The 27,914-nt window shown below is 39.5% G+C and overlaps 1 protein-coding gene and 1 pseudogene across 2 annotated transcripts in view; both read left to right on the forward strand.

Annotated features, from left to right (window-relative positions):
• The window catches only part of LOC107035141 (rho GTPase-activating protein 20), a 66,765-nt gene that overhangs the window by 24,503 nt on the left and 14,348 nt on the right, over positions 1 to 27,914 (forward strand). For both annotated transcript variants that reach the window (XM_072953745.1, XM_072953744.1), the window contains exons 4-10: positions 1,907 to 2,050; positions 6,746 to 6,787; positions 7,702 to 7,786; positions 10,668 to 10,745; positions 16,743 to 16,809; positions 19,324 to 19,512; positions 26,509 to 26,687. In XM_072953745.1, the coding sequence (XP_072809846.1) occupies positions 1,907 to 2,050; positions 6,746 to 6,787; positions 7,702 to 7,786; positions 10,668 to 10,745; positions 16,743 to 16,809; positions 19,324 to 19,512; positions 26,509 to 26,687 (784 nt within the window). The remainder of the gene's footprint in view (positions 1 to 1,906; positions 2,051 to 6,745; positions 6,788 to 7,701; positions 7,787 to 10,667; positions 10,746 to 16,742; positions 16,810 to 19,323; positions 19,513 to 26,508; positions 26,688 to 27,914) is intronic.
• On the forward strand, positions 12,548 to 14,819 carry LOC102543865 (26S proteasome non-ATPase regulatory subunit 5 pseudogene; annotated as a pseudogene).

Genomic DNA, 27,914 nt, shown 5'->3' on the forward strand with positions numbered 1-27,914 from the left:
TGGATCAGAGGGTTGGCAAGAGTAGAAGCAGGGAGACTCGACAGGAGGTTATTGGCCTAGACCTGATAAGAGATAGTGAGGGCCTTAACTGGGGAAATGGCAGTTACATGAAGGATAACGAATATTTGGAATATCCTGTAGAGGTAACCAAAAGAATTCACTTTTCACACAACACTAAATGCCAATGCAGTTAACATCCAGCCTAGAAAACAGTGGTTGCAACTTGCTCCATCCCCTATTCTCATTGTTTATGAAACATCATAAAAGGTAAGAGTCGTTTAACAAATCCAGTCTCATCAAAGAGATTGTTAGTCACTAGAGAATAGTAAACACTCTTTTCTACTATTCACATCCTCTCACCTAATTTACGCAGTGTCATAGATAAGACATGGGTGGGGAGGAGATCCAGACAGTGGAGTAGGAGGACGGTGAGCTCATCTACCCCCGGGAACATGTCAAAAGTACAGCTACATGTGGAGCAATTCTCACTAAAAAGCTGGAGACTGGCAGAAAGACTTTTTTCTACAATCAAGGCTGCGAAGAAAGATCTGCAAGGAGTCAGGTAGAAAGGGAGGAGAAGCAATCAGGTTGGGGCCTCCACCCCTTGGAGGGGACACAGAAGAAGAAGGGGATCTCATGGGCTTGCAGATCTTACCTGGGGAGTGAGCAGTTTGAACCATATATTGGGCACCCTAGCCAATACCAACAAGACAGGTCCCTTTGAAAACCAGTAGGAGGGCTGTAAGAAACTGAGAGTCCACTCATGTAGAATGAAGCCATTGTGCCACAAAGCACTTTACTGTTACACTTAAGTGGTGTGCCCTACAGGAAGCATAGATGAGGCTTTGAATCTAGACTGTCCTTCTTGTATATAGTTCCTGCAAATCCCCTTTCAGTTTATAAATCCTGCTGAAGAATTTTAGCTTTTAAATATTCCATGAGGAGTTTTAGAGTTACTTTCCTGTGAAGTATCTGGGATTTCGCTTTAGCTTCTGGTGTTTCCACAAATGGCTCTGAATGATAGGAAATACCCAGGTTTCCAGAATGTTCTTTTTATCCTTCCCAGTGCCTTCCATTTAAGTCTCGGGTTCATTACGAGCATTAAATCTGTGAACTATGCCAAGAGATAGAATGGTTTCAATACCAAGGTTCTAAGGAGGATTAGGTAGAAATTGTCCGAAAGCAATTTCATTGCCATCTTAAAGAAGATCAACTTCTGGGTCTCCAGGGATAAATATTAATTGTATCAACAACTTCTTGGTATTTTTTTTTAGTTTAATTTAGAGTCTATTTTTAGGCTACAATTTTTCAATTTTAGTAAAAATACATGGGGAAATGGTATGGACAAAATCTTAAGAAAGGAAATTTAAAATAATCTTTGCTTCTAAAGACTAGAAAATCTTATAGCTGCCCAGTTGGAAATGCATTATAAATTTCTGTAATTAATTCCAGGTTATATTTTTTAGTGTATCTATTGCTCTTAAGGGTGAAAATTTTATAAATATTTTTTGAATAATGTTTTTTTAACTCTTTTGTTCAACCACTAAAATATTTTTGGAAGTAAGCAAGTTGTAAATAGTAAATGAATTAATTTTTTTGTAACAGCAGTAAGTTTAAAATTAGGGGGTTTGATCCAAATGCAATGCTCAATATAGAAGAATAAAGTCACAGGTGTATGACTATTTGCTGTCATAATACACCAAACGTCTCAAAGGCCTTTTTGGGCCAAGGTAGCCAACCATGTTACCATTTACCGTGGTAGGCACCGAAGATAAAAACAGTAGTGAATAAGACATTCTTTGCCCGTGATTAGTGAGAACTGTCCTCCTATCACAAGTGCTGAAGTTGTCATAAAATTTAACAAGCCGAATTACAAGAAGTCCCTGTCTGGTTTTTATCTTTCTAGATACAACAACAATCTTAAGATAAAAAAACAAATAAGATTAAGTGATATGTGGGTAGCAAGCTACATGGATGAAGTGGAAGAAGACAGCGCCATGGAATCCTTTATCCTGGGCTGGCCCACCATCAACTTTGCGGTCACTTTCAGGTGAGAGCCGCAGCCGGTCCGTGGGTTGGCTGCTGCGAAATACCGTCAGCTATGGAATGTCCAGGGTGGAGGAAAAAAATTAATCAGATTTTGTTCCAGTTTTGTTCTTCTGAGTTTTTATTTAAAGGAAATATTTTCTTCTGATTGATCTGTTCTGAAGCCAGTGACTCATCTTTTGATACACCCCACTGAAGGCTCCCGTATGCCTTATATTTTTTCCCAAAGAGCTTTTTATTAAAATATGTGAAATATATTGGTAAATACTGAGAACTCTTGGAATCATTATCTTGGTTTGAGCGGTGATTTCTAAAGGGGCTACCGAAACATCTCAAGCACTGTGAAAGAGGAAGGGGGTGGTCAGAGCTCTAGGACCCCATCTCCAACATCCCTTCCCTCGTGGTCAGGTATTGCTTTATATATTGAGCTTTCAACTTGGCTTTTCAAACCACTGAAGCAGACCTTTACTGAAAAAAATTTTATAAAATACTCCAATTAAGTTTGAATAACTGGTTTATACTCCCAAATTTTCTAAAAAAATTAATTATAGAAATGAATGTCATGAAATAATGTGGTTCCTGAATTGTATATCATGTTCTGATTTAGTGTCTATAGAGATGTGACAATCAAAAGCAAATACATGATACAAGGAGTGAAAGTCAGTTTCCTAAGACTCACTCCTTGGTGGGGATGGAGTCGGAGAATGTATGAACAGACAATCTTTGTGCTGTCATCCTGAACATGCTAAGTTGGCACTTTTCACATCAAGGTGAGCCAACCAGAACTCTAACTTGTGATTTTGAACAACTGCATCCTCAAGTGCAGTGTAATGTTGAAAAAGCTTGAAAGAGCTGGTTTTCATCACATGCACACAATGTTTTTCTTTCTGCTGCTTCTCTCCTCACTACCATCAAACTCCTCAGGCATCATCTTAAAGCTAGAGAACTAAAAATTTTTAAGCTATTAATTGTTTGATAAAGGAAGAGCATGCCATTAAGTTCTGTTATGCACAACTGGCCCACCAAAAGATTTTAAGAACTCATTTGGAAGAAAGCATGTGTTTGTATCATTCTCAGCATATCTTCTTTTCCATGACAGATTTCTCTAGATATTATCATTTCCTATTGTTTAATCTTCTTGGAGTTTACAGCTGAAAGGAAGTGATTTCAAGTGAGGGCTGGGACTACATGGCATCTTTAATCAAGGAGTTTTTTCATGAAACTTTTCTTAAGAAGAATGGAAAATGTAGAAGCAAGTTATACAATACATTATAATTCCTGGAAAAGTACAGCAGTTTAACCAAATGTTTAAGTTAACATTACTAGTGATGTTGTGTGAATATCTGCCCCTTGAAGAGCAATTCACTCCTGTAGCATCTCTCCCCAAAACCTCAGTCTCATCATGAGAACTGAATCAGAGAAGCTTAAATTGAGGGATGTTCTGTAGGGTTACCTAACCAGTAAGCCTCAAAACTGTCAAGGTCAACAACAACAAAAACAGGAAAAGACATAGAAACAGTCACTAAGGAGACATGGTAACTGAATGCAATGTGGTATCCTTTGGATGGATCCTAGGACAGAAAAAGGACATTAATGGGAAAACTGGTGAAATCTGAACAGTCAGGATTCCTGTAGAGGAAACGAAAGCTAGGCGTGAGATATACAGAGACTTTCTGTACTATGTTTGCATTGTTTCTGAAATTTTTAAATTATTTCCAAATTAAAAGATTACTTTTGTTTAAAAAAAAAAGTAGTGTTGAAGAGTTCAGACTCTGGTTTGGCAGAGTGAGGTCTCAACAGGCTGACCACTCTACAGATAACAATTGTAAACTCTAAGCAAAATACAAACAACAACAAACCACCTGAGGGTCCTGAAAAGTGAGCAAAAATTGGCATATTTTGGAGAAGAAATGAACCTTGGAATGAGGTAGCAACTCTGGGTGAGTTTCCTGTTTTTAAGGCATTAGCCTGAGGGCAGGCTGCAGGCATACGGTGGTGCAGGAAAACCAAACTGACAAAAAGCCACAGTCTTTCTGGGCTCCAGAACCGAAGTACAGAGTCTGGGTCAGCCACTACCATAGGAACATGAGGGAGGAAATCTCAGAAAGGAGAGTATCAGAGACGAGAAGCTCCAGAATTTTTGTTTAGACTGTGCCCCAGCCTCTGGCTGAAGGCTGAACCGCACATGCATGGAACAGACTTAAAGCAGTCTGGAGCTAAGGCTAAAAAAATCGAACCGAGGTGCTGCTCAACACAGGTGAGATAAAGTTTTCAGCTTGAGTCTAATAAAGTTAGTTGTCTGTTAAAACAAAAGCATCAACAGTATTTAGCAAATATAACATAGCTCAGAGTCTCCAAAACAAAGCATTCCTAATGTCCAGAATGCAATCTAAAATTTCTTAACATAGGAAAAACCTAGAAAGGAAAAGATAATAAATAAAAGCCAGTCCTCAGATAACTCATATGTTGGAATTACCATAAAAGAACTTTCAAGCAGCTCTTATGACTATGCTCAGTGGGTAAAGGGAGAAGCCAATTAAAATGAATGAAAAGATGGGAAATCAAAGCAGAGAAATAGGAAATATTTGTAAAATCCAAATGAATAATCTAGATCTAAAGCTGTAATATCTTAAATTTTTTAAAAAAAATCCCCCCTGTGGCCTTAGTTGCAAAATGGAAATGAAAGAGAAATGAGTCAGTGAATTTGAAGGTACATTGATAGAAATTGTCCAATCTGAGGAATAGAGAAAACAAAGATTTTTTTTAATGCCTTGGTGCTTAGGAAGAAGCCTCTGCACCTGCTCCTTATAACCATTTCCTCCAGGGTCTTCTGTTTCCTTAGGTACCTCAACTGAATGACATGTGGTTTCCAGCTAACTCTTAATCACCTCCCAAATTTGAGGGGATCTTCCCAAACTGTCTTCCCCTTTTTCTTTCTCTAAGGTACACTGCTTGCTTCTCTCCTGGCTCTTATCTTAGGTGTTTATGAAACACTGAAATAACCTTGATTTGGGAGTACTTCTGTTTTTAGTTCTACAAAAATGCCTGAGATTAGGAATTACTAGGGAAGGAAAACCCTGAATTCTTGCTTAGAGCAAGAGCTAGGGGAAAATGCAAGAAGATTACCAAAGTAATCTCAGTGAATTAATTTGTTTGTTCATAATTTGTTTATTTTAAAGTAAAGTATGCTATATATTCAAACAGTGGGACACGAAGCAGCACTGAGGATGGATGAGCTAAAACCACGTGCAATAAAATGGATAAGTCTCACAAACACAATGTTAAATAAAAGAATAAAATATTGCATGCTATATGGTTATATGTATATAAAGTGCCCAAATAAACAAAACTATTGTGTTTTATTAGAAGTCAGGATAGTAGCAACTAGTGCCTGAAAAGGAACACAAGGAAATCTTCCAAGGTGGTTTTTTGTTTCTTAATCTGGGAGCCTGTCAAACGGGGTGTGTTCAATTTGTGAAAATTCTTCAAGCTGTACAATTAAGCATTGTACAAGTTCTCTCTGTGTATCTTATATATCAATAACAAGTTAAAAGTTTATAATACTGATTGTTTAAAGGGACAGTTTTATTTAATTGCTTTGAAAAAGGTACAAGTCTAAAGAAAAACTTACCTAATTTTTTCAACATAGATTTTTTTGCCAAATAAATGCAGTATTTGACATAAATGAACCTAGAAAATCTTCTGTTCAGGGAAGGAGAAGGCATCAAAGATTGTAAGGGACTATGAAAGATGAAAATTGGTCAGTGGCAACGAGATGTAATGAACTTTCTGATGACCAATCCTGGGAGATTGCTCATGGAGAAAATTGTTAAACAACAGAGTTAGAAACCAGTTACAAATATCTGTTAAGTGTATTTTTCTGGAGCAAGAAAGTAACTGAGGTTTCCAACTTCTTGAAGATTAGAAATATGATTTTAAAAGCTACTGAGTAACAAGACTATGTAGAAATAAACTTTAAATTATTTTTAACTTTAAGAATTAAATGCAGCAGTGACTCCAGAAAAATTATTAATCAATAGTAATTTAGTTGTAAATAAGTTGATCTTAATCAGAGGATTACAGTAATTAAGAATAAATTTTCTATGAACTAAATAACTGAATTATAGTTCTGCCATATGTATAGAGAAATAAATGTTTCCTTTCCTGACAACAAACTGGTTTCTGAGCCAAAATATCGCTATCAGTATGCCAAATTTCTCCTTAATCTCTTTAATCTCAAATTAAGCATATTTTCTGTTTGCATGGCACTTAAAGCTACAAAAACACTCTTGAGATAATTAGCCCAGTTTTACAGATGTGGAAACCAAAGCTTAGAGATATTAAGTGATTCGCCCATGATAATATGTCTTGCATGTATTTTTGAAGCCAGGTGTTGGAATTCCAAATCAAGTACTTTCTCCACTATAAGGATATTACTTGTAAGAGAGCCATAAAGTAAGAAAGTGGATCTTTCTTGGCTCCTTCCAAGAAACTAAAACCTGACTGTGTAGTTTTTCCTAACAGGGATTTTCATTTCTGGGTTCTCCAGAGCACAGGTTTGCCCAGGGTTGCAGCACTACCGTGCACCCCTGTCAGCAACAATGGGCTGTTGATATTTTGTCTGGATTGATGCTCTTAATTTGTTAGGATAAGTATTCTACGCGGTTTAATTGTCCTCTCCCATTTTCTTTCATTGCAGTTCTCCAGAACAAACGGGCAGATGGTTCTATCTCTTTCAGAGGTATTTTTTCAGTATACATATTTTTAATCTTTCAGGTGTAGTTAAATGATTAAATTCTTCTCTGCAGGAATGTGCCCCAAACTATTCCCCTTCCTCTTAGTGGAAATTGTTCATTTGTCCTCAGAATAATCTGAGGTTTAGACTGTATGCCAAGCTATGTGCTGCAATTAATGTTCTCTCATTACATGTATTTCTTACTTTCTAGGAAGGAGAACATTGAGGTCTGGATCATATTAGACAGAATTTAGTTAATAATCTCTCCCATCTCTTTCTTTGTCTCCAACCTGTCACTTGCAGCTAAAAGTTTCCTCAACGCATGTATTAAGTTTCCACACATGGAGGGTTTTCTGCTGAGCACCTCAGAATTCAATTATTACCCCTACCTCTGAGCATACAGACTGAAATGGTCAATTTAGATCCATCTCTGATTCCCGTGGACCTTCCCCCTTCCTCCCTGCTCCCCCTTTCCAAACACTGGGGATAACCAAGATGCACACTCCCTTGGAGAGCTCAGTGAGAAGGGAAAGGCCACTGCTTTGGTTTGGTCTAATAAAGTGTTATAAATGCTCCTGTGCCAATGAGCCAGGTTCTGGGCCTGTCCAGGGAAGGCAGGGAAGCTTTGATGATAAAACATCACCCAGAGCTGCCTTAACCTGACTCTGCTTCTCAAGCCTTGCTTGGAATGGATCTTCTCTGTTCTTTTTTGTGCCCATGCCTAATGTCCCGAGAATTTTTAAAGTGGTCTTCCAACCCATAATGTAATCTGACTTTGCTGAGTCTTTCCACCTGTCTTTTAAAAAATAGCATATAAGTATATTGAAAAATATTAGCAAAAATAGATTGATTTAAAAATAAGCTGTTAGCAAAATCCATCTGACTCAGTCTTGTTTTGGGTTGTTGTTGCATTTGATTAGATACATCGATCTAGAGAAAGAAAAGGACTACCCGAAGAGCATTCCGCTCAAAATCATCACCAAGGACATTGGGAATTGTGCCTATGTAAGTGTTTCTAAGCCAGAAAAAATTAAGTTCCAGGTCCCTACATAAGGCAGAATACCATGGATGAAAAGAGAGACAGGCAGGTAGACAGAAAGACAGACAGACTGTGTACATTCTACAGAAGGTAGGCGTTTAGAAATATAATGTGGGGAAGTGCATTTTCCTGGGTGTATGTATATCTTTGTATAAGTGAAAAGCAACCCTAGAGAAAATGAAACAAGAGAAATCCTTGTTAACTACAGTGTTGAACATTGACACTGGGAAAGGATATTGCCTGTCAGGTGTCTCTTGCCTTCCTCTGGCATCCGTGCTTCTCTGGGTCCTTCCAAAAGCCGCTGCAGAGGCTTGTAGTAAAGCCATTTCCATAAGGAGATATTTCCTATTAGTATTAAGCAACTTTTTTCCAACTTGTCAGAGATAAGGAGAGAGTGGTTTTGGAAAGTTCTCCATTCTTTGAGTTTTTAGGGATTGAATCCCTCAGGTTATTAATAAATGGATGAGCTTGGAGAGATGGTATTTTTATGGATCAGCATGTTTCTTCCTCACAGTTATTATCATATCGGTTAAGAAAAAAGTCTATTTAGCCCTAGTCATTATGTGGAATGTGATGACTGAAATACAGCAAAGTGCCATGATGTTATATCAACGTGCCATGATGTGAGCAAAATGGAAACATGAATATTTCTGTAATACTGTGGATTGTCACACGTCCCAGGAGCTCCAGATCACACAGGGTAGTTTTGTGTGTGGACAAATATGTAGTACAAAACAGATATATTTTGGGCAAAAGTTATGCAAAGGTCTGATACGAGTGCCAGATGTCACTGCTTGAGGGAAATACTCAAATTTTTCTCTTCTTTCATCTTCTCTTCTAAAACCAGTTATTTCTCAAGGACACACTTTCCATACACTGCAAGTGTTTAAAAATTTTTTTCAAGGTATTTTTCCATGAAAATCCTGAATGTAACCAGCTGCCATAACCACTGAACGAAGGCCAGCAGGAAAACAGTGGTGTTTTTTCTCCCCCTTACTTTGCTACAGAAGGTCTCTGCAGCCTCACACCATAAAAACTTGAGTGGTTGAGTTACCAGTGGACTTCACTTAGCTTTATTTTTATATCATATTGTTTGTGGTCGGGTTGGGTGCTCTGTTCTATCACTAGACCCTGGTGAAGTCCACAATGATGCGACACACTGTCCTTTGCTCTCTGAAGTTGTTTCATGGCAATAGTCTCCTTTCGGGGAGCCCTGCTGCCAGAAAGAGTGATTCCCCCAAACAGGAGTACATGTACGAGAGTGTTCTTTATCCTTGGCCTTCAGTTATGTGCCACCTGCTAGTGACCTCTGCTAATATGGGAAAAACAGCCACTTTTTCAGTTTTGTCTCTTTATTTTGTGTACTAGCCAAAGAAAACTTGTCTGCTAAAATTCATTTGTTTTGTCTACCAGAGAGGCATGCAGGGAAAAATACACATCCTATAATTACTGTTTTGAGCAGATGTCTCTAATATTAAGAAAAATCATCATCTTAGAAACCAGATAGATTGCGGGTGATTATTAGTATTACGGGATAGATACTTCACTTTACAAAAGATTTGATATTGAATGTTTCTTTATATGAAATGGAGAGGTTGTTCAGACTTTAAAGTAAAAAAGCAGAAGCCTTTCATGAGAGTCTAGCTCAAGTTTGCAAAAACATCTCTGACATTCTGGTACAAGATGAACACTGAGCCCTCCCTGCTGGGTTCTGAGACACTTCTGCATCAACCATGGAGCTGCAAGGAACACAATTTGTAATCAGTTAACAAATTCAAGCAATTTGTCATGTCAAGTAATTGGCTCATAGAGAAGAAATGCTCTATAACAGAGGGATGAGTGATGAGTTATTAGTGGCTTTCACTTAGCTTCCTATTTATACATCATTTTGTTTCCATTTATGCTGCCTTATCTGTGCCATTTAAGCCCCGTCGGGGACACAGCCCTAATTGCTGATTTATCTGATCATTGTAACATGTAGAACCTACCTATAGTAAATACTTACTTTTTATAGCATAGCATTGTCTTCTATTTAAATAATGCCTTGGAATTCAGTGAACTCTATAGATATTTCAGAATCTTATTCTCTTTGTTGTGAACTGGATTTTTAAATAGTCATTTCTCACTGTGGTTTAGCACAGAGTTGTTACAGATACCCTGTTCAGTGGCAAAGCTGGTAACAGGACTGAGCTTTCTGAAATGTTCAGTCTCTTCGCTAGACTCATTGGCTTTAAGGCCGCTCCAGATTTCAGAAATGAAGATCCTGGTAGCCGCAGTGCCTGACATAGAGAAAGTGCTCAATAAACAGTGGGGCTTTTTAAGTCTAAATGTGAAATGTCTTTTGTAACCAGTTCTAATTCTGATTTTACGTAAACTGACTTTTTACCATGCAAAGAAATAAAAACCCACACTGAAAACAGTACACAGAAAGAAATAGGAATTAATCCAGCTCAGTCCCCGCTTTACTAACATGCTGCATTATGGAAATACTCATGGGCTGGATGATCAGCCTCACTGATTTTTTTTCTTTTGGTTGGGAGGGTGATTCATGTAATCTCTCTGAAATATTTTATCCTTTTTCTGTCTGGCTTAAGGTCTTATATTCTGTGAGCCACATATTCTTTATTTTAAGAGAAAGAGATGCTGTATTAAAAGGCATCATATATAATAGAATGAAAATAAATTATAATCAAGGGTTCGTGTTCTACTTAGGCCATGTTCTTTACTCTTTAAACACTTTAAATTAAGATTTGCCTGTAGATAACCATTTGACGATAATTATTTTTTCACCTGTTTTAAAATTCTCTGTTTATAGCTGTGTTCTTTTATTTCTTTTTTTTTCTACAGTCTAAAACTATAACAGTAACAAATACAGATACTACAAATGACGTTATCAACGCGACCCTACCAATGCTGGGGATAACTGTAAGTTACTCTCCTAGACATTCTTAATTAAAAACAAACTTTGATACTTTAGATTCATGTAAATATTATCTCTTCCATCATAAGACAGCTGATTACTAGAGATACTAAAGTCCTGTTTTGTCCCCAAAAATGTAGAAAATAGGGACAGTAGATTTTTTTACTCTTTTTGAGGGTTTTGTTTGTTGTAAATTGAGCTATAGTTGACTTACAACATTATATTAGTTTCAGGTATAAAACATAATGATTTGATGTTTTTGCAGATTATATCCCATTTGCGTTACTATGAAATACTGGCCGTACCCCCTGTGCTGTACGCTGCACCCATGTGTCTTACTAATTTTATGCCCGGTATTTGTACCTCTTGATCGCCTTCACCTGTCTTGCCCTTCTCCCTGCCCATCTCCTCATTAGCAACATTAGTTTGTCTCTGTATCTGTGTTTCTATTTTGTTAGACCCATATGTTTGTTTTATTTTCTAAATTTCCACATATAAGTGATACACAGTTTTGTCTTTCTCTCTCTAACTTATTTCATAGGCATAATATCCCCCAGGTCTATCCATGTTGTCGCAAATAGCAAAATTTTCATTCTTATTTTATGGCTGAGTAATATCTCATTATACACACACACACACACACACACACCCCACATACTCTATTCATTTTATCTGTTGATAGACACTTCGATTGCTTTAATACCTTTCTACCATAAGTAATGCTGCTATGAACATTGGGGTGCATGTATCTTTTAAAATTAGTGTTTTTGTTTTCTTTGGATATCTGCTGGATCATATTAGTTTTTTGAGGAACCGCTAAACTGTTTTCCACAGTGGCTGCACTAATTTACATTCCCACCAGCAGTGTGCAAGGATTCCCTTTCCTCCACACCTCAAGAACATTTGTTATTCATAGACTTTTTAAAAAATATTTTTATTGAGTTATAGTCATTTCACAATGTTGACTTTTTGATCATAGCCATTCTGACAACTATTAGGTAATTTCTCATTATTGTTTTCATTTGCATTTCTCTAATAATTAGTAACGCTGAACATCTTTACATCTACCTATTAGTTAGCCATCTGTATGTCTTCTTTGGAAATATGTCTGTTCAGGTCTTCTGCCCATTTTTGGATTGGACTGTTTGGTTTTGTTTTTGTTTATTGATACTGTGTTGTATGAGCTGTTTACATATTTTGGATATTAACCCCTTGTCAGTCATATCATTTGCAGATAACTTCTCCCATTCTGTAGGTTGATTTTTTGTTTTCTCAATGTTTTCCTTTACTGCACAAAAGCTTTTAAATTTAATTGGTCCCATTTGTTCATTTTTGCTTTTATTTCCTTCATGTTAGGAGATGGATCAAAAAAATCTTGCTGTGATTTATGTCAGAGAGTGTTCTGCCTATGTTCTCTTATAGGAGTTTATGGTATCTGGTCTCACATTTAGGTCTTAATCCATTTTGAGTTTATTTTTTATATGGTGTTTTATATGCACTATTCTTGTAGTTAGGGGATTTTTTTGTATAAGATTCTTAATAAGAAAATTTCAACCTCCTTCCCCATTCCCCACTTGTCATTGTATGACTATTCTTTCCCTGTTTCCTCTCTTAGTTCTTCTTTGTTATCTATTATTCTCTTTATTATCCCAAAATTCAATTCAGTCTTAGGATGCTGAATTCTGAAGGATTTACTCTATAGGATTTTTACATAAAGAATATATAGCTACTCGCGATGCTCAGAGAAGCGCGCCGGGAGCCGCGAGCAGGGCGGGCAGACAGGTGAGCCCGGGCGGGAGGGGACACGATGGCAGCGCAGGCGCTGGCGCTGCTGAGGGAGGTCTCCCGGCTGGAAGCGCCGCTGGAGGAGCTCCGCGCTCTGCAGCCAGTGCTGCAGTCGGTGCCGCTCGGAGAGCAAGCGGCGGGGCTGCGCCTCGGCCCGCTTTTCTCCGCCTTCTGCAGCCAGTGCTTCAGTCGGTGCCTCGGGGAGCAAGCGGCGGGGCTGCGCCTCGGCCCGCTTTTCTCCGCCTTCTGCAGCCAGTGCTGCAGTCGGTGCCGCTCGGGGAGCAAGCGGCGGGGCTGCGCCTCGGCCCGCTTTTCTCCGCCCTCTGCAGCCAGTGCTGCAGTCGGTGCCTCGGGGAGCAAGCGGCGGGGCTGCGCCTCGGCCCGCTTTTCTCCGCCCTCTGCAGCCAGTGCTGCAGTCGGTGCCGCTCAGCGATCTCGGCGAGCAAGCGGCGGAGCTGCGCCTCGGCCCGCTTTTCTCCCTGCTCAACGAGAACCCCTGGTAACAGACTACTTTGTGCGTATCCATCCTGGAGAGGTTGCTCCAAGCTTTGGACCCAGTTCACGTGGCCCGGAACTTCAGGAGTGACCTGCAGAGGGGACTGACTCATCCCAATGATTCTGTGAAACTCCTTACTCTGTCCCAGGTTGGAAGAATTGTTGAAAATTCTGATGCTGTTACTGACATTGTAAATAATGCTGAATTGCTAAAACAAATCGTTTGTTGTATTGGTGGCAAGAATCTATCTGTAGCTAAAGCAGCCATTAAATCCCTGTCAAGAATGTCACTGACCCAAGCTGGCCTGGAGGCTTGCTTTGAAAGTAATCTGCTGGATGATTTGAAAAGTGTAATGAAAACAAATGACATTGTTCGATACAGGGTGTATGAGCTAATTGTGGAGATTTCTTTTGTGTCCCCAGAATCTTTAAAACTACTGTACCACCAGTGGATTGGTAACCCAGCTCCTTAAGGAACTGACTGATGAGGATGTGCTGGTCAGAGCCACCTGTATAGAGATGGTGACATCACTGGCATGTACTCATTATGGACGACAGTACCTTGCTCGGGAAGGAGTAATTGATCAGATTTCTAACATAATTGTGGGGGCCGATTCAGACCCTTTCGCTAGCTTCTATTTGCCAGGATTTGTGAAGTTTTTTGGAAACCTAGCTATCATGGATAGCCCTCAACAGGTCTGTGAGCGTTATCCTTTTTTGTGGAAAAAGTCTTTGAAATAAAGTCAGGACCCCACCATGAGTGGTGTAGCAGTGGACATGATTGGAATTCTGGGATCCAATGTTGAAGGAAAACAGGTTTTACAGAAAACAGGAACTCGCTTTGAACGCTTGCTCATGAGAATGGGATATCAAGCAAAGAAGCCTCAGTAGAGCTCAAAATTAGGTGTTTGGATGCAGTTTCATCTCTTTTTTATTTACCGCCTGAGCAGCAGACTGATGACCTTAGGATGGCAGAATCCTGGTTTTCTTCTTTATCTCGGGACCCACTGGAGCTCTTCCGTGGCATCAGCAATCAACCCTTCCCTGAACTACGCTGTGCTGCCCTGAAAGTGTTCACGGCCATTGCAAACCAACCCTGGGCTCAGAAACTTATGCTTAACAGCCCAGGTTTCATAGAATATGTGATGGACAGGTCCGTAGAGCATGACAAAGCTTCAAAGGATGCCAGATATGAACTGGTGAAAGCACTTGCCAATTCTAAGACAACTGCAGAAATCTTTGGGAACCCAAATTGTTTGAGGCTCAGAACTTAACCTGAGTGAAGGTCCATACTACGTGAAACCTATTTCCACTACAGCAGTGGAAGGGGCTGAATGATTTTTTCTAGAGTCTTCACCACTTATTGACCAAAATTTTTCCTGAGTCTTCTGACTCCATTTGTATTTTACAAAACAGAGACTTTCCTCCCACCAGAGTTATCATGGAGTATCTAATGTGACTTTATCGCCAACACTGGTTGTGTTTCTACACTGAAATACAATGTAAATCCAGGAAAGCAGGCACACTTGATTATTGATCCAGATGTTCTTCAGACTCCTTTGAGCATCTTAATCTTCACAAGAATATGGAAGTTTTGTTCTCCTCCCAGAAAGTTTTTGTGGACTTCTCACTGTCTTATTTTAAAACCCACAGCAACTTAAATGGAACTAAATTGTTTCTGAATTCTCTTTATCGCCTTTTTTTTTCTTTTGATCCTTTCCCCACTTCTGATTCCACTTTCGCAGTCTTGGATATAAATATTCTTTGTAAAACAAATATATGCAATCTTAAAATTATGATCCCTATGCTAAGAATAAATACTTTTAATTTAAAAAAAAGAATATATAGCTAGAAACCACATTCACAAACTACAGGTTCAGAGGATGAGAAGGATGGTACCTCTGATGAACAGGTAAATTAAAAAAATAAGCTTTGAATTAGATCATGGATTTGAAGATCTTTAGTATGCACACCACACTTTCCTTGTTTAGCTTTTAGCTTCCACTTATTGCTTTTCATGTTCAATGGTGAGTTTTTAAAAATTTTATTAGCGGAGAAGAATGGAATGTTTGTGGATGAGGTAGGGAAAGAGCATTGGAGAGTCCCATCTCCTCCTTACCGGTGTATCAACACCACACAGTGGGTCCTCATATTAAAGGGAATGCCTTTCAAAAGGATGGATGCTAAAGGAAACACTTGAACAATACCATTTCTTGCATGAGAGTCTCTATAAATATGAAGACATGGTGTTACTATGATGTGACATGACATGTATTTAAGATATGTCATAGTCTTAAGTATTTTGATTTGCTTGTACACATTGCTATCGTTAAGCCCTTAAGAAAGAACCAAAATTTAGCATAAGATGTCTGATTTATTTTAATTCAATTTAGTAATATATTTAAGATACAATTAAGTATATATGCGCTGAGTAAAGCAGGCCCCTCTGCATAGATTTCTAAGCCTGTAGAATTATGCATTGGAAGAGAGTGAGTAGCTTGAGGGGAAGGAAGGGAAGTTAATTAATGACATGACTCATTTTCTTATTTATGCTTTTCTTTTGGATAAGTGATCAGTCTCATCACCCCAAAAGTATTTCTATTCAGTGTGTAATTAGGAATTGAGTCTCTCTGGTTATACTGCTCTAAGGAAGTATTAATGTGTACACTATACTACATGAAAAGAAAGGATTTTTACTAGATTGCTCTTCCTGTTTGCAATAAAAATTTTTGACTAGAGAATAGGAAAGGAAGTGACAAAGTAGGGGAGGGGACTTGGCAGGATGATCTCCTAGCCAGTTCCCTTCATTATAAGGTCAGGGTCATGATTTTTAATCAGAAGATAAAGGCAAGAATATTAAATATTGCCATTCTGTTGTGACTTCATTTTAAACATTTTTGCTTTATCCTCTTCTAGACGATACAGCAAAGTCTGTATAATTTGGTATTATTTCTTTGAAATAGAATTTTTAGTATTACTGGGTTGTAATTCTGCTAGTGAACGGTTTCATTGTTTCCCATAACTGGGCCTATTCTCTAGACAGTATTCTTGTCCTTTCTGTCCCCAGGACTGGACTTGCCCAAAATAAAGCCAGTGTACACTGTGCCAACTACCTGTCTCCCCAAAGCCCCTTGGTCAGTCTTTCTTTCCACTCAGGAGCAGCTGACTTAATAATCAGCCTCTGAAATTTTACTTTTTCATCACAGACACAGCAGTGTTGTGGTTTTCTGGATAACAAGGTTGTCTTTGCAGGGGCACATTGGAGATTAATTCTAGTATTTGCTAAGAAGTGCAGAGACCTAACAGAAGTCAGGAATCTAAGTAAGATAGATTGATCTTTTAGTAAACCAGGAAGGGTTTTGGGGTTTTTTTTTGGTTTTGTTTGTTTGTTTGTTTGTTTACTTTACACAAGGGCATGTATGTGATCTCACATTCTGTGGGCTACCCTATTTATAATACTGAGAGCCTGATTCCACTGAAGTTCATGGATCCCTCGTCATCACTAGGGGAAAAGGGCAAGATTTCTGAATCCTCTGTTAGGGGTTAGAGGAGAGATGGGTTGTAGGAATCAGCATTGCCACCTTCAAAGACCGTATCACCCCCATGAACCATGAAAGCATTTATATTGGCCCTATGTTTTTGCAAAACATAGAAATGCCAAAATATGTCTTTGTTCAGTTACCAAATGTGAGAGAATGATTGTTAATTCTTTTATCTCCAAGGACTCTGAAAGTGAATACAAGTTGTGGGTGTATTCGGGCAGAGAGGAGGCACCATACCGACTTATTGGTAAGTTTCTGTGAAAATATAAGATGGATTGTGTTTTAATTATAGTTCTAAATGTCTCAGAGAATTCGTCATATGGTCCCAAATTTAAATACTATTAAACAATAAATCCCATGTAATATTCATTTATTCATTTAATATATATATCAAGTATGTCCTATGTGCAGGTAAATGATAGCTCTTCATTCAAGCAACTAGTGGTGTAGAGGGGAAGCGAAATGTTAATTTTCCTTTCTTTTTTTTTTCACTTTGCAAACAGAACTGTTTGTCAAACCTTTTAAAACTTTCTTTCTAAGAGAAAGCAAGATGTGCTGGAATTCCGTTTTCCCTGTATATTTATTTTTCATATTTAGTTCTTGAATCTCCTTTCCTTTTCCTACCATTTGCCTCTATAGAAAACCTTCTATGATCCAGTCATGCCTCTTAACCTATCAGTGAGTATTTAACACCTGCCCTGTACCCAGATCTTTGCTAGGCATCAAAAAAGAAAATGAAATTAAACCATTTAGATTCCTAAAAATCTTTATTGACTTATTTAGCAATAAGTACTACCTTACTAACTAACTACTTTGCTGTTTCTCCAGCCAAATATCCCAGCATCGGTTTTGAGGAATTACTGGTAAATAGGTCACATCTCACCTTATTTAAATCATTTAGGTAAAAAAAATTTCTTGATCAGTGAAGTCCTTCAGTATAGTTAATGGAAATAAGGCAGTTAAAATAAGGGACGGCATCTGGAGCAAATCTTGAGATGATGACATTGATGATATGACAATTTCTGTTAATAATTTTTAAATGCTTGCTGTCTGCGTAGCATGCAAAGCATATCACATGAGTTATCTCATGTAATCCTTTCATTTACCTGTGAGATCACTACAGTGTAATTCAGGTTTCAAGTGATCTGAGTAATCTAAATCCAAACTTTTCTATGAAATGTATATTCTCAAGCTTTAAAGCAAGCCATCATGCACATAGCTGAGGACAAAATTCCCTGCATTTTGGGGGAGGGTATAGCTCAAGTGGTAGAGCACATGCTTAGCACACAGAAAGTCCTGGGTTCAATCCCCAGTACCTCCTCTAAAAATAAGTAAATAAACCTAGTTACCTCCCCCCACAAAAAAAAAAAGAAAGAAAGAAAATTCCCTGCATTTCCTGTTTGTTTCTTAATATTGTCATTTGTGTAAAAGTCAATGAGCAACAATTAAAGCTATGATGAAAAGTCAAATAAGTACTTAAAATAGTTGTTTTAATAAAATACATTAATTTAATTAAAACTATGTAGATAGTAACTTTCAGGCTTAAAACAACATGAAGCTTCATTTCTAACTCTCACTTATAAAAAAAACCATAGGATATAGGACATGGTTGTTACTTAGCAGCAATTCTCCGTTATATATTTTACTGCACCTTGCAAATTTCAGTTGTGGATTAGCTACTGGCTATTTTGGTAAATCAGTTTTGTTTTGTTGCTGTCATAGAAGTCTTTTTTATTTTTCTGCCTTAGTCCCTGAAAGTTGCTATAGTACTTAATATCAGTGAAACATTGACACTGTATGCCTATGCGAGATGAAAAGGAAAAGTTCACTGAATTAGATTCAGTGATAAGTCTGGAATGGAAGAGACTTTACTCTCTGTACTTAAAAAGTAAACAAATCTACAGCACAGTGGTACTTAAGAATTGAGAAAATGAAATTATTTACCGTACTAAAGAGCAAAAACTGATATTGCAGTCACGTGTCCAGGGTTTAGTTTTTCTAGTTTGAAAATTCCTTTTTGAATCTTGTTTTTGTATCTCTCATACCCTGCAGTCTTCCTTCTAACTGTTGCCTGTGAATAACGGCCTCAGAGTGGCGTGGTGGGAGGGAAGCATAAGTCAGACAAGCCAGCCCTTGAGTAACTCTAATTGTGTATAACTAATAAAGAGTATAAAATGTCTTCTTTCAGGTAGATATCTTGTACTGAATAATAGTAATAGTAGTGATCTTTGAAATATATAGTTATTTGCCCTTTATATTTAAATACTGTTAACCACTAAGTTTTACTTATTTGATCCTTATAATACTGTGTGATGGGTAGGATAAATATTTTAAATCATGGATTTAAGGCTGAGAGAGGTCAGGGATTTGCTGAAGATTTTACAGAGGTAGGTAGTGTCAAAGGAGAAACTAGAATGCCTTTCAGTATTCTCAGATATGATCATAGGAAAAGTCAACATGATGCAACTCACAAACTAACCTGTGCATTCCCAAACAAGATATTCTTTAAAGACTTCTTTCTCTTTGTTTCTCCTCTCTACCCCCACCCCCCCCCAAATAACTACTTTGGTGGGGCCTCCTGCATTACACAGTGGTCTCTAAGTGTAAGAGTGTGCATGGCGATCGCTCAGTCAACAAAAGGATTCTTTATACCAAAAGTCCCAGGAGCAAATTGCAGGACATTCCAGTCTGTAGCACACATGCTTATACTGACACAGTGCCAGCCAGCCTAAAGTCTACATTTAGATTTTTCTCTGTGTAGGACACGAATTCCCCTATGGGATTAAAATGAATCACCTCCGAGACACGGCACTCCTGATGCAGGGGTCAGAGGACTCCCCGACGCCTTCCAACCTCCAAGAGCCCTTCCTCATGGAACAGCTGCCCCAAGAGAAGCAGTGTCACTTCATCTTGAAGCCCAGCCGGCTGGCTGTGGCCCAACAACTGGGTGGTGAGTTTTCTCCCTCTTTCATGAGAGCCTTTTTTTTAGCAAAACTTTTCATTCCTGAAAACCAAGTTTTCAAAGTTCTTTGCCTTTATACAGGCAAAGACCCAAACTTCCAGCCAGATGAGGTATTTTTTTTTTGAATTTTCTAAGTGTTTTGAAAGGAAAGCTGGAGCTTTAGAAGATGGGTTTATAAATCAGCGGTAGGAGTGACTGACGGGTAATCAGCGGTTGGTTGTGGTACGGTCTGTTCTTTCTTCACTATCCTTCCCCCTTTAACCTTATGCCCACTGCAGAGTCAAAGGCACCAGGCAGTGCGGCAGGTGCTTCAATGCCTTCTTTGTACTGTAATGCATTGCATTGTGTGTTCCCCCTAAATGATCACATTATTAAAAGAAGGCCGTCAGTGATGGGTGTCAGGAGACGCTGGTGCCCTACCTGGATCCTGGCACTGATGATCATGTGAAGATGAAGGTAATTTCCACAGAAATCTCTCCTTAGCCTGCTAAGCTAATCTGAATTCCCTGGGAACATAGCCATCTGTTACCCTCCCCATAATAAAGACTCCAGAGTGATAAAAAGTGGTGCTCAACACAGGAGGACCATCATTAATTACCCTAACCCGTGTTTGAGCTTTAAACCATCAGTCTGAAAGTAAGATTGTATAGAAATAAAAGCATATGTATCATACCAAAAAGTGTGAGTTGGGGGTGGGAGGATAGCCGAAAATTGATGCTGAATTTTTGGAGCTGCTTTTGTAAACATGAACGAACTGGGATACCCCATGGACAGTGGCCACTGTTTTATGCTCATCTCCACACACATGCATGTCCAGCACTGTCTCTTTCGGTTGATGACCTAGCCTCAAACTTTATACTTTATTGAAATCACTGGTCAGGACTCCTTCGTCTTGCCAACACCAGTGATAAAAACTGACCCTGCATTTGCACCAGTCCTCCTCTCTCCCACAGAGTTAAAGTGAGTTTTTGAACTCTAAGGCTGTTTACTCACATCTTTGGGGTGTTATGGAGATACTACAGTTTTCCATCCCCTGAAACGAGAGCTCCATGAAGGCAGAGAGTTGAGTCTGTTTTGTTCACTGCTATGTTTTCAGCACCTGAAACAGTGTCTGCATATATAAATTGAACTCAATAAATATTTGTTGAATGAATTATTTTATTGACAGGTCTGTTGCTGGTACTCATTGAAGACACAAAGGGACTGTTGCCTTTATAACTAAGCTGAGGAAAATGGTGTTTTACTCTTCTATCTTTATACCCATGTTGTTCAAAATGATTTCTCTGGGTCCCTTGTCAGTAAAATAAATTTATTTTAACTGACTTGACCAAAACAATCAGGAGTCAAGAATCCTAAGAGTTTTACCCAACTTTGTCAACAGCTTGCTTAATTAAACTGTAGGCATCCTCTGTGTGTTAGTCCTCTGTTTCTCTCTGTTGGAAGTTAGGATACTATTGGTTGCAGCTGTAAGATGATTCACGCTAAGGGAATGGAGTGACTACAGACCCATGGTGGCAACCTACCTGTGAAACTAAAACTTTAACAAGTGAACCAGTTTTGTATTTTTTTTAATACCCAAGATTTTGATGAACAACTGCTTTGGAAACCACTGACTTAGAGCAGGGCTCAATAGACTTTTTCTGTAAAGGGCCAGATAGTGAAATTTGCAGATCAAGAGACAGAATTGACGGTATTACACAGGTACTTAAATAACAAGAGGAAAAGCAAATTTTCACAAATTTTTTATCGAGGACATTCGATACATAGTAATAGAGTACAATTTTGTGTGGTACAGATCTACTAATGAAGAGGAATTGGATTGTTTTGAGGGAATAACATTTTGCTTAATTGAAGTGCAAAGTTAGTATTCCAGTTATCACCATTGAATGGAAAGTGTTCTGATCTGTAATTAGGTTTCATGGATTTCATCATCTTTGAAAATACCTTTTCACACAAGTAGGTACTGCCAAATACTGAGATACCACGCTATAAGTGTACAATTTTAATTGAGCATGTTTCTCTCTTCAGAGACATTTGTAGAATTTTGTTAGATTCTTCTTTGGATATTTGCCTTTTGGCGTGTCGTTTCATTGCAGATTAATCACTTCCAATTGAAAGTTAGGTAGAAGTGAAAGGCTTTTGAAACATGAAATTCCCCTTTGCACAGGTCAATTGCACAGTTAAAGGATTTTCAAATGTAGAAATATCCTTTGCACTTACATTGAGGCAGGTAAATACTGCTAGACATGTACTTTGAGCTCAGAAAATATCACTGCTGCAGTTTTTTTTATGGAAATGGAGATCTTGCTTCTTGTTTTGACTTTAGACAGCGAGAAAAGTGTGAAAGTAGCTTGACATTACTTCATCACTAAATGTCATTAAATGTCAAAGTAGTGTTTTTGTTTTCTTTAGATAAATACCCAGCAGTGGGATTGCTGTGTCATATGGTTGTACTATATTTACTTTTTGGAGAAACCCCCATGCTGTTTCCCATAGCAGCTGCCCCAAGTTGCATTCCCACCAACAGTGCGTGAGGGTCCCCTTTCTCCACATCCTCACCAACACTTGTCATTTGTGTCCTGCTGATAATAGCCATTCTAACAGGTGTGAGTTTCTATCTCATTGTGGTTTTGGTTTGCATTTCTCTGAGAATTAGTGATGTTGAGCATCTTTTCATGTGCCTGGTTGCCATCTTTATATGTTTCTTGGAAAAAGTCTCTTCAAATCCTCTGCCTATGTTTAATTGGGTTGTTCATTTTTTTGCTGTTGAGTTATATGAGTTCTTTATATATTTTAGACGTTAACCCCTTATCAGATATGTGATTTGCAAATACTTTCTCCCATCAACTTATTGAAGTAGGTTGATTTTTCATTTTGTTAATGGGTTCCTTTGCTGTGCAGAAGCTTTTTAGTTTGATGTACTCCTTCATTTTTTTCTTTTGTTGATTTTCATTTTTGGTGTCAAATGCAAAAAAAAAAAATTTATTGCTCAGACCAATGTCAAGTAATTTACCCCCATGTTTCCTTCTAGGAGTTTTATGATTTCAGGTCTTATATTCACGTCTGATCCATTTTGAATTAATTTTTGTGTATGGTGTGGTCCAGTTTCATTTTTCACTTACTGCTGTCCAATTTTTCCACTAGAACAAATCATAAAATTTATATGGAACCACAAAAGACCTAGAATTGTTAAAGCATTACTGAAGAAAAAGAAGGAGCCTGGAGGAATAACCCCCACCCCCAGACTTCAGACAATAGTACAGAGCTACAGTAATCAAAACAGCATGGTATTGGTACAAGAACAGACATCTGGATCAGTGGAACAGAATAGAGAGCCCAGAAATGAACCCACATCACTTTTGAAGAGACTGTCCTTTTTCCATTGTATATTCCGGGGGGTATCCCAGTGGCCCTGCCCCTCAGACCAGTGCCTTAAAATTAGGAAATTAGTCTCTTTAACATAAAGTCAGTGATTTGGAAAGAACTGCTTCTGCCCTGAGCCCTGGGGTGGGTAGTGTGCACACAAGTGCTCTAAGAACTGTTCCCCAGTTCACCACGGACCACAGATCTCCTGGGCGTGAGCTCTCTTGGCCTTCAAAGTGAGATGTTTTAGGGGCTTGTCTCTCAGGTGCCAGACCTTAAAAGTTGGGGTGACCTATGTGGGGTACAAACCTTTCACTCCTGGGGAAGGTCCGGGTTTTGAGGAGATTTTAAGTTCCCTCCCAACTGTGGGTTGTTGCACCAGGGTTGGGGTTTATGGTGAGATTGTCTGAGCCTTTTCTAGCCACTTCCCTCTCATTTGCCCAATGTGACAGTCTCTCTGTCAGTTTTTAGGTTTTTTCCCAGAGAAAACTGTCACATAGGTAGCTGTAGATATGGTGTGTGCGTGGGAGGAGGTGAGATCAGGATCTTCCTATGTCACCATCTTGCTAAAATCTCTCATTAAAGGGTTTTTTGTTGTGATTATTCTTTAACAATCTATGAGGACAAACTTCTGAGCATTATACTTTTTAATATTCAGCTCCCTAATAGAAGCGTGGAGAAACGACAGCTTGGACCTTGTCGGGGCTGTCTGGGATGCTAGGCTTTCCTGAATCCCACCTGCCCTGCATTTACATCTCCCTTACAGTTTTTATAGCAATTGCATGTCTTTTCATCAGTCTTTGACATTTGGAAAGTAAGAGCTGTGCATTAAAGCTCTGCAAGAAAGTAAACTTTAATCAAATTTTTTTTCTCTCAGCCCCAGAGGGAACGTGAGCTCTAAAATTGAATGTTGTACATAGTAAAAGACATGGCTGCAGCTGAAAGTATTTATAATAAAGTTCAGGACTCAATTTCTGCTTTATCCTCTGTCTGCACTTGTAGGATAGCTGGGTATATAACTTTATGATAGAGCATTCTTCCTAAGAATTGTATGAAAGCTAAAAAAAAAAGCAAATAATTCTGACAGTTTTAGAAATAATGAAACCAGATTAAATGTGAGGAAACTGGACTGAGTACAACTACTCATCATATGTAAACATACATACTCAACAAACATTTGCACAGATTGGCATTGCTGGCACCCAGGAACCTTCCCGTCCTGGATTTAAGAATGAGTTCAGCTTCCTTTCCTGTTCTCTAAGATGGTGCAGGTTGGGAATGTCAGGACAGGAAGAAAGTGCTTTAGTTAAGCAGAGTCTGGTATTCCTTCCTGTCCACACACTTCCCGAAGCCTGTTAAACAAGTGGAGGATGGATGTGGGGAGGAGGTCCTCTTTCTGGGAAGGAGATTGGTGTCTTGGCAGCTCTGTTCAAGGCTGCTGTGGACCTATGCCCTGGGCAAAGTAACACTTTTCAAACATTATCCTACTTAATTCAGTGAGGCTGTGAGCTGTAGGTGGTGTTCTCATTTTAAAATGAAGAAGCAGGATAAGTAACTTGCACAAATAAATATCTGAAGCAGGAGTCTAGCTGGGCTCCTGACTCCTGAAACAAAGACCTTTACACCTGGGTGTATGAGCATTTATGATGCACTTCCTGTATCCTGAGGAAGCCAGGGGTGGATGATGGTCTAGCTGCTGTTCAGTAAAATGTTTCCTATTTGATTATCTTCCCACGACGTGGCTTTTTTAGTATTTGGTTTATGTTGGGTATGCTGAGGAAATAAACAAACTTGATTGAAATGAGCACCGGGCACTGCCGACCGTGCCCCCCTCTGCCCCAAAATCATCTCCTTTTGTGTCCCATGGTCAGAGAGAGCTGGGGGGTAATGCACCATCTCTGGCAGCATGGTTGGGGGTCAGGGCCTCAAAGCCAGAGCGTGATGACCAGTTTCATGCACTGTCCCTGGTGAAAAATGTAGTCAGACTCTATGTGGGCACCACCTGTGGGCCCGTTCGCCTCAAGAGCTGTTTCGCATCTGCCCCACGCAACGCAGTTTTCGGGGGTCAGCCAGAGGTTTGGGCAGAATTCATGCCCATTATTTGGGTTGGGGCTCCCACTAGTCTGTCTGCTCCTTCCTGGAGTTCCCCCTTCACCCTCCAGCTGCTGTGGTCACCTCCATCTCCATTCTCTGTAGTTTTTTCAAACCAGCAAGAGGACAGGTTTCTCTCCAAATTTTAGTCACCCCTGCCACCCTGGGTCCTATGCTCATGGAAGAAGCTGTAAAAATGGGAAACTCACCCAGCGCCATGCCATTCCCTTCTTCCCAAGTGTCAAACTGTCACCTCCACTCTGTGCCTGCCTTTGGTCACTCTTTAGTGTCTTCAGGTCTGCTCTTACATCTTTAAGTGTTGCCTGGAGTTTATAGCTGTTACCTGTGTGTATTTGTTTAGGCCAGGGGGTGTAGGTGGCAGAAAGGTCAAAAAGGACCCTAAAGAGCTGTCTTTTCAGGTATCAGATCCTGTGCAGATCCATCCATTTTTGTCTTAAAATTAGATGCAGATGACATCAGAACTGTTTTAGAACTATGATCTCACAAAACCATGATTCACTGCTGACCTTTCTCCTGCCTGTTTTGTTCCTGCTGTCTTTTTTCACCTACATGTCTGCTCAGTTCAATTACTGTTTGAGAATGATTTATTGATTACTCACTAGACATGAGGGATGATGCTGGATCCTCTACCTGTTGAAATCGTGTTGATTCAAAATTCACATCTAATGCAGGTGCCTGCAGGACCGCTCCCTCTCTCCTGACGGGGAGGCAGATGTGCTTCATGGTTCTTCTGAACACCTCTGGTGCCTTGTTCCTCCCTCAGGATGTCTTATTTATTAATATACTTGCTCTCCCCCACCCACCCACCACCAGTCTTGTTCCCCCGTAAGATTATAAACTTTACTGTGGCAAGGGTGAGTCTCACTCATGTTTTCATCCATCCATGCTACCTTAAACATGCTTTTTAAAGTCAGGAACGAAAAAGATACATGAAAAGTCTGCAGTTGGAGAGAAAGGGGGGGAACGCAGAGCATTAGCTTCCTGCCTCTGTGCTCGACAGCAGAGTGGGGCATCAGGTAGCAGAGCCTTTTTGTTCTCAGAGAGCCCCTTCATAGCGACGCCTCCTCCCCTTCTCTCAGGTCTCCTCCCTCCCCTTTTCCTCCTCCTCCTCCTCTTTCTTCTCCCTTTTCCCCTCTCCTTCTCTCTCCTTTTCCTCCTCCTCCTTCCTTTCTTTTTCTCATTATTGAGTTGTGGTCTAATTTGATCTTCAGCTTTTTTGTTCACTTAGTCTCCTCTTTAAAATGGTCTGTGTGTTGGTATGAAATGCTTTGCGCTGTAAGTTCAGTAAAGGGGGAGCCCTTCTTTCACCTTTGAAAATTTGGTACCCGAATTCAAGCACATAGATCCGTGATGTCCTCAAAATGGGGGGGAGAATAACCCAAGCGTTTAATGTTTCCTTACCTTTTAAAATGCTGAGCCGTGGTGCTGAGCATACTGTAAAATGGGAACTAGAGAAATAAGATTAAGTGAATTAAATTAGTTTTGCTAATCATCTCACTTCTTCCTTAGATTCAGGCCAGAAGACGTTTAAAAGAAGAAGATCTGTCATTAACTGGGCCTTCTGGCGGGGCTCGAGCACCCACCTGCACAACCAGCCCGTGTCACCAACGTCTCCAAAGCCGGGACTGCTCTTTGGGGTGTCTTTGCCAGATGTCTGTGAGAACGACAATCTACCCAAACCTATCTTGGTAAGTCTCGTTTTGGTCTGTAACACTTAACAGGAAAGGAGAGCTCCGGAGGGAAAATCTACCCCAAATGGAAAAATTGTGGACACTCATGGCTTTGGCTGAGAACCTTTACTATTACTTCAGAGAATACAAATCTTGACTAAACTATTGCAGCATCATGAGGCAGACGTGATGGGGAGAGATGGTCTTGTCTGCTGGTGGCAGGAAGGAGCAGCGTGAACCTGCTCTGATAAACTATAGAGTCTGTCTGCCCTGTGGACGGAGAATGCACTTTATCCCGCACGTTCCTCTCACATCCTTTCTTGAACCCTGTGTTGTTCAGAACATGACTCTTTTAGTCGACTACCTTAGCAGCAGGGACTAAACCTCATACTTTTTATTAGTATTCTAAGTGTTTAGGCATGAAGATACATCCTCTGGTATTTAGTTACCTTTTGTATGTACAACAGATCAGGTGAAAGCCACTGAGTGTGTATGGTCTTCAGTGAAGGTAGTTAATGAACTCTGTCAAGCAGCATTTTTTGGGTGTCCAGTACCCTTCAGGCACCGTCCCGGATGCCTGGCACTTCATGCTCTGCTGTGTGTCTGTGAGTACCAGACGCTACTCTAGTCACTTTATCACTTGCCTTTCACAACAGATTTAGAGGGTAGTTGTCACCAGTGTCATCATCACCATCACCATCTCCATCAGTCCTACTTTACAAATTAAAGCCCCACTCCCCCCCAAAAAAACCCTCAAGTTTACTGAAAGTCACACACAGCAAGCCTGAGCTGTAACTAGGTCTCAGGTCCTGTGGGTTGCACATCTCCGACACCCACTTGTTCCTCCTCTGCAAGCATAGGACGCGCAGCTGGAAAGGAAGCAAAATGAAAGACTGATTGGAATGGAATGGGACAGAGAAAGCTTCCTGGAGGTGATGATTTTGGAGGCTGATTTTAAAAGAAGTCAATACAGGAAGTAGAATGAAGTGTAAAGTAGAATGAAATGTAAAGTCGCATGAAAAGAAAGACAAGCAAGTGGAGGATGAGTTAGGCAAGAACATTTCCATGTCTGGGGACAAGATTTCATATTAGAGAACAGTGGGCAAAGAATAGTGAGACAGGAGGGAGACAAGGTAACAGGTACCTTGAAGTGACTACTGGATCGCTGAAAAAGGACAGTCGCATGAAAGCAAGTGTTGAAATGTAGCAAGAACAAATGGGAGAAAATAGATTTAGAGACACACA

The sequence above is a fragment of the Vicugna pacos genome, chromosome 33, assembly GCF_048564905.1.
Source record: "Vicugna pacos chromosome 33, VicPac4, whole genome shotgun sequence".
NCBI lineage: Eukaryota > Metazoa > Chordata > Mammalia > Artiodactyla > Camelidae > Vicugna > Vicugna pacos.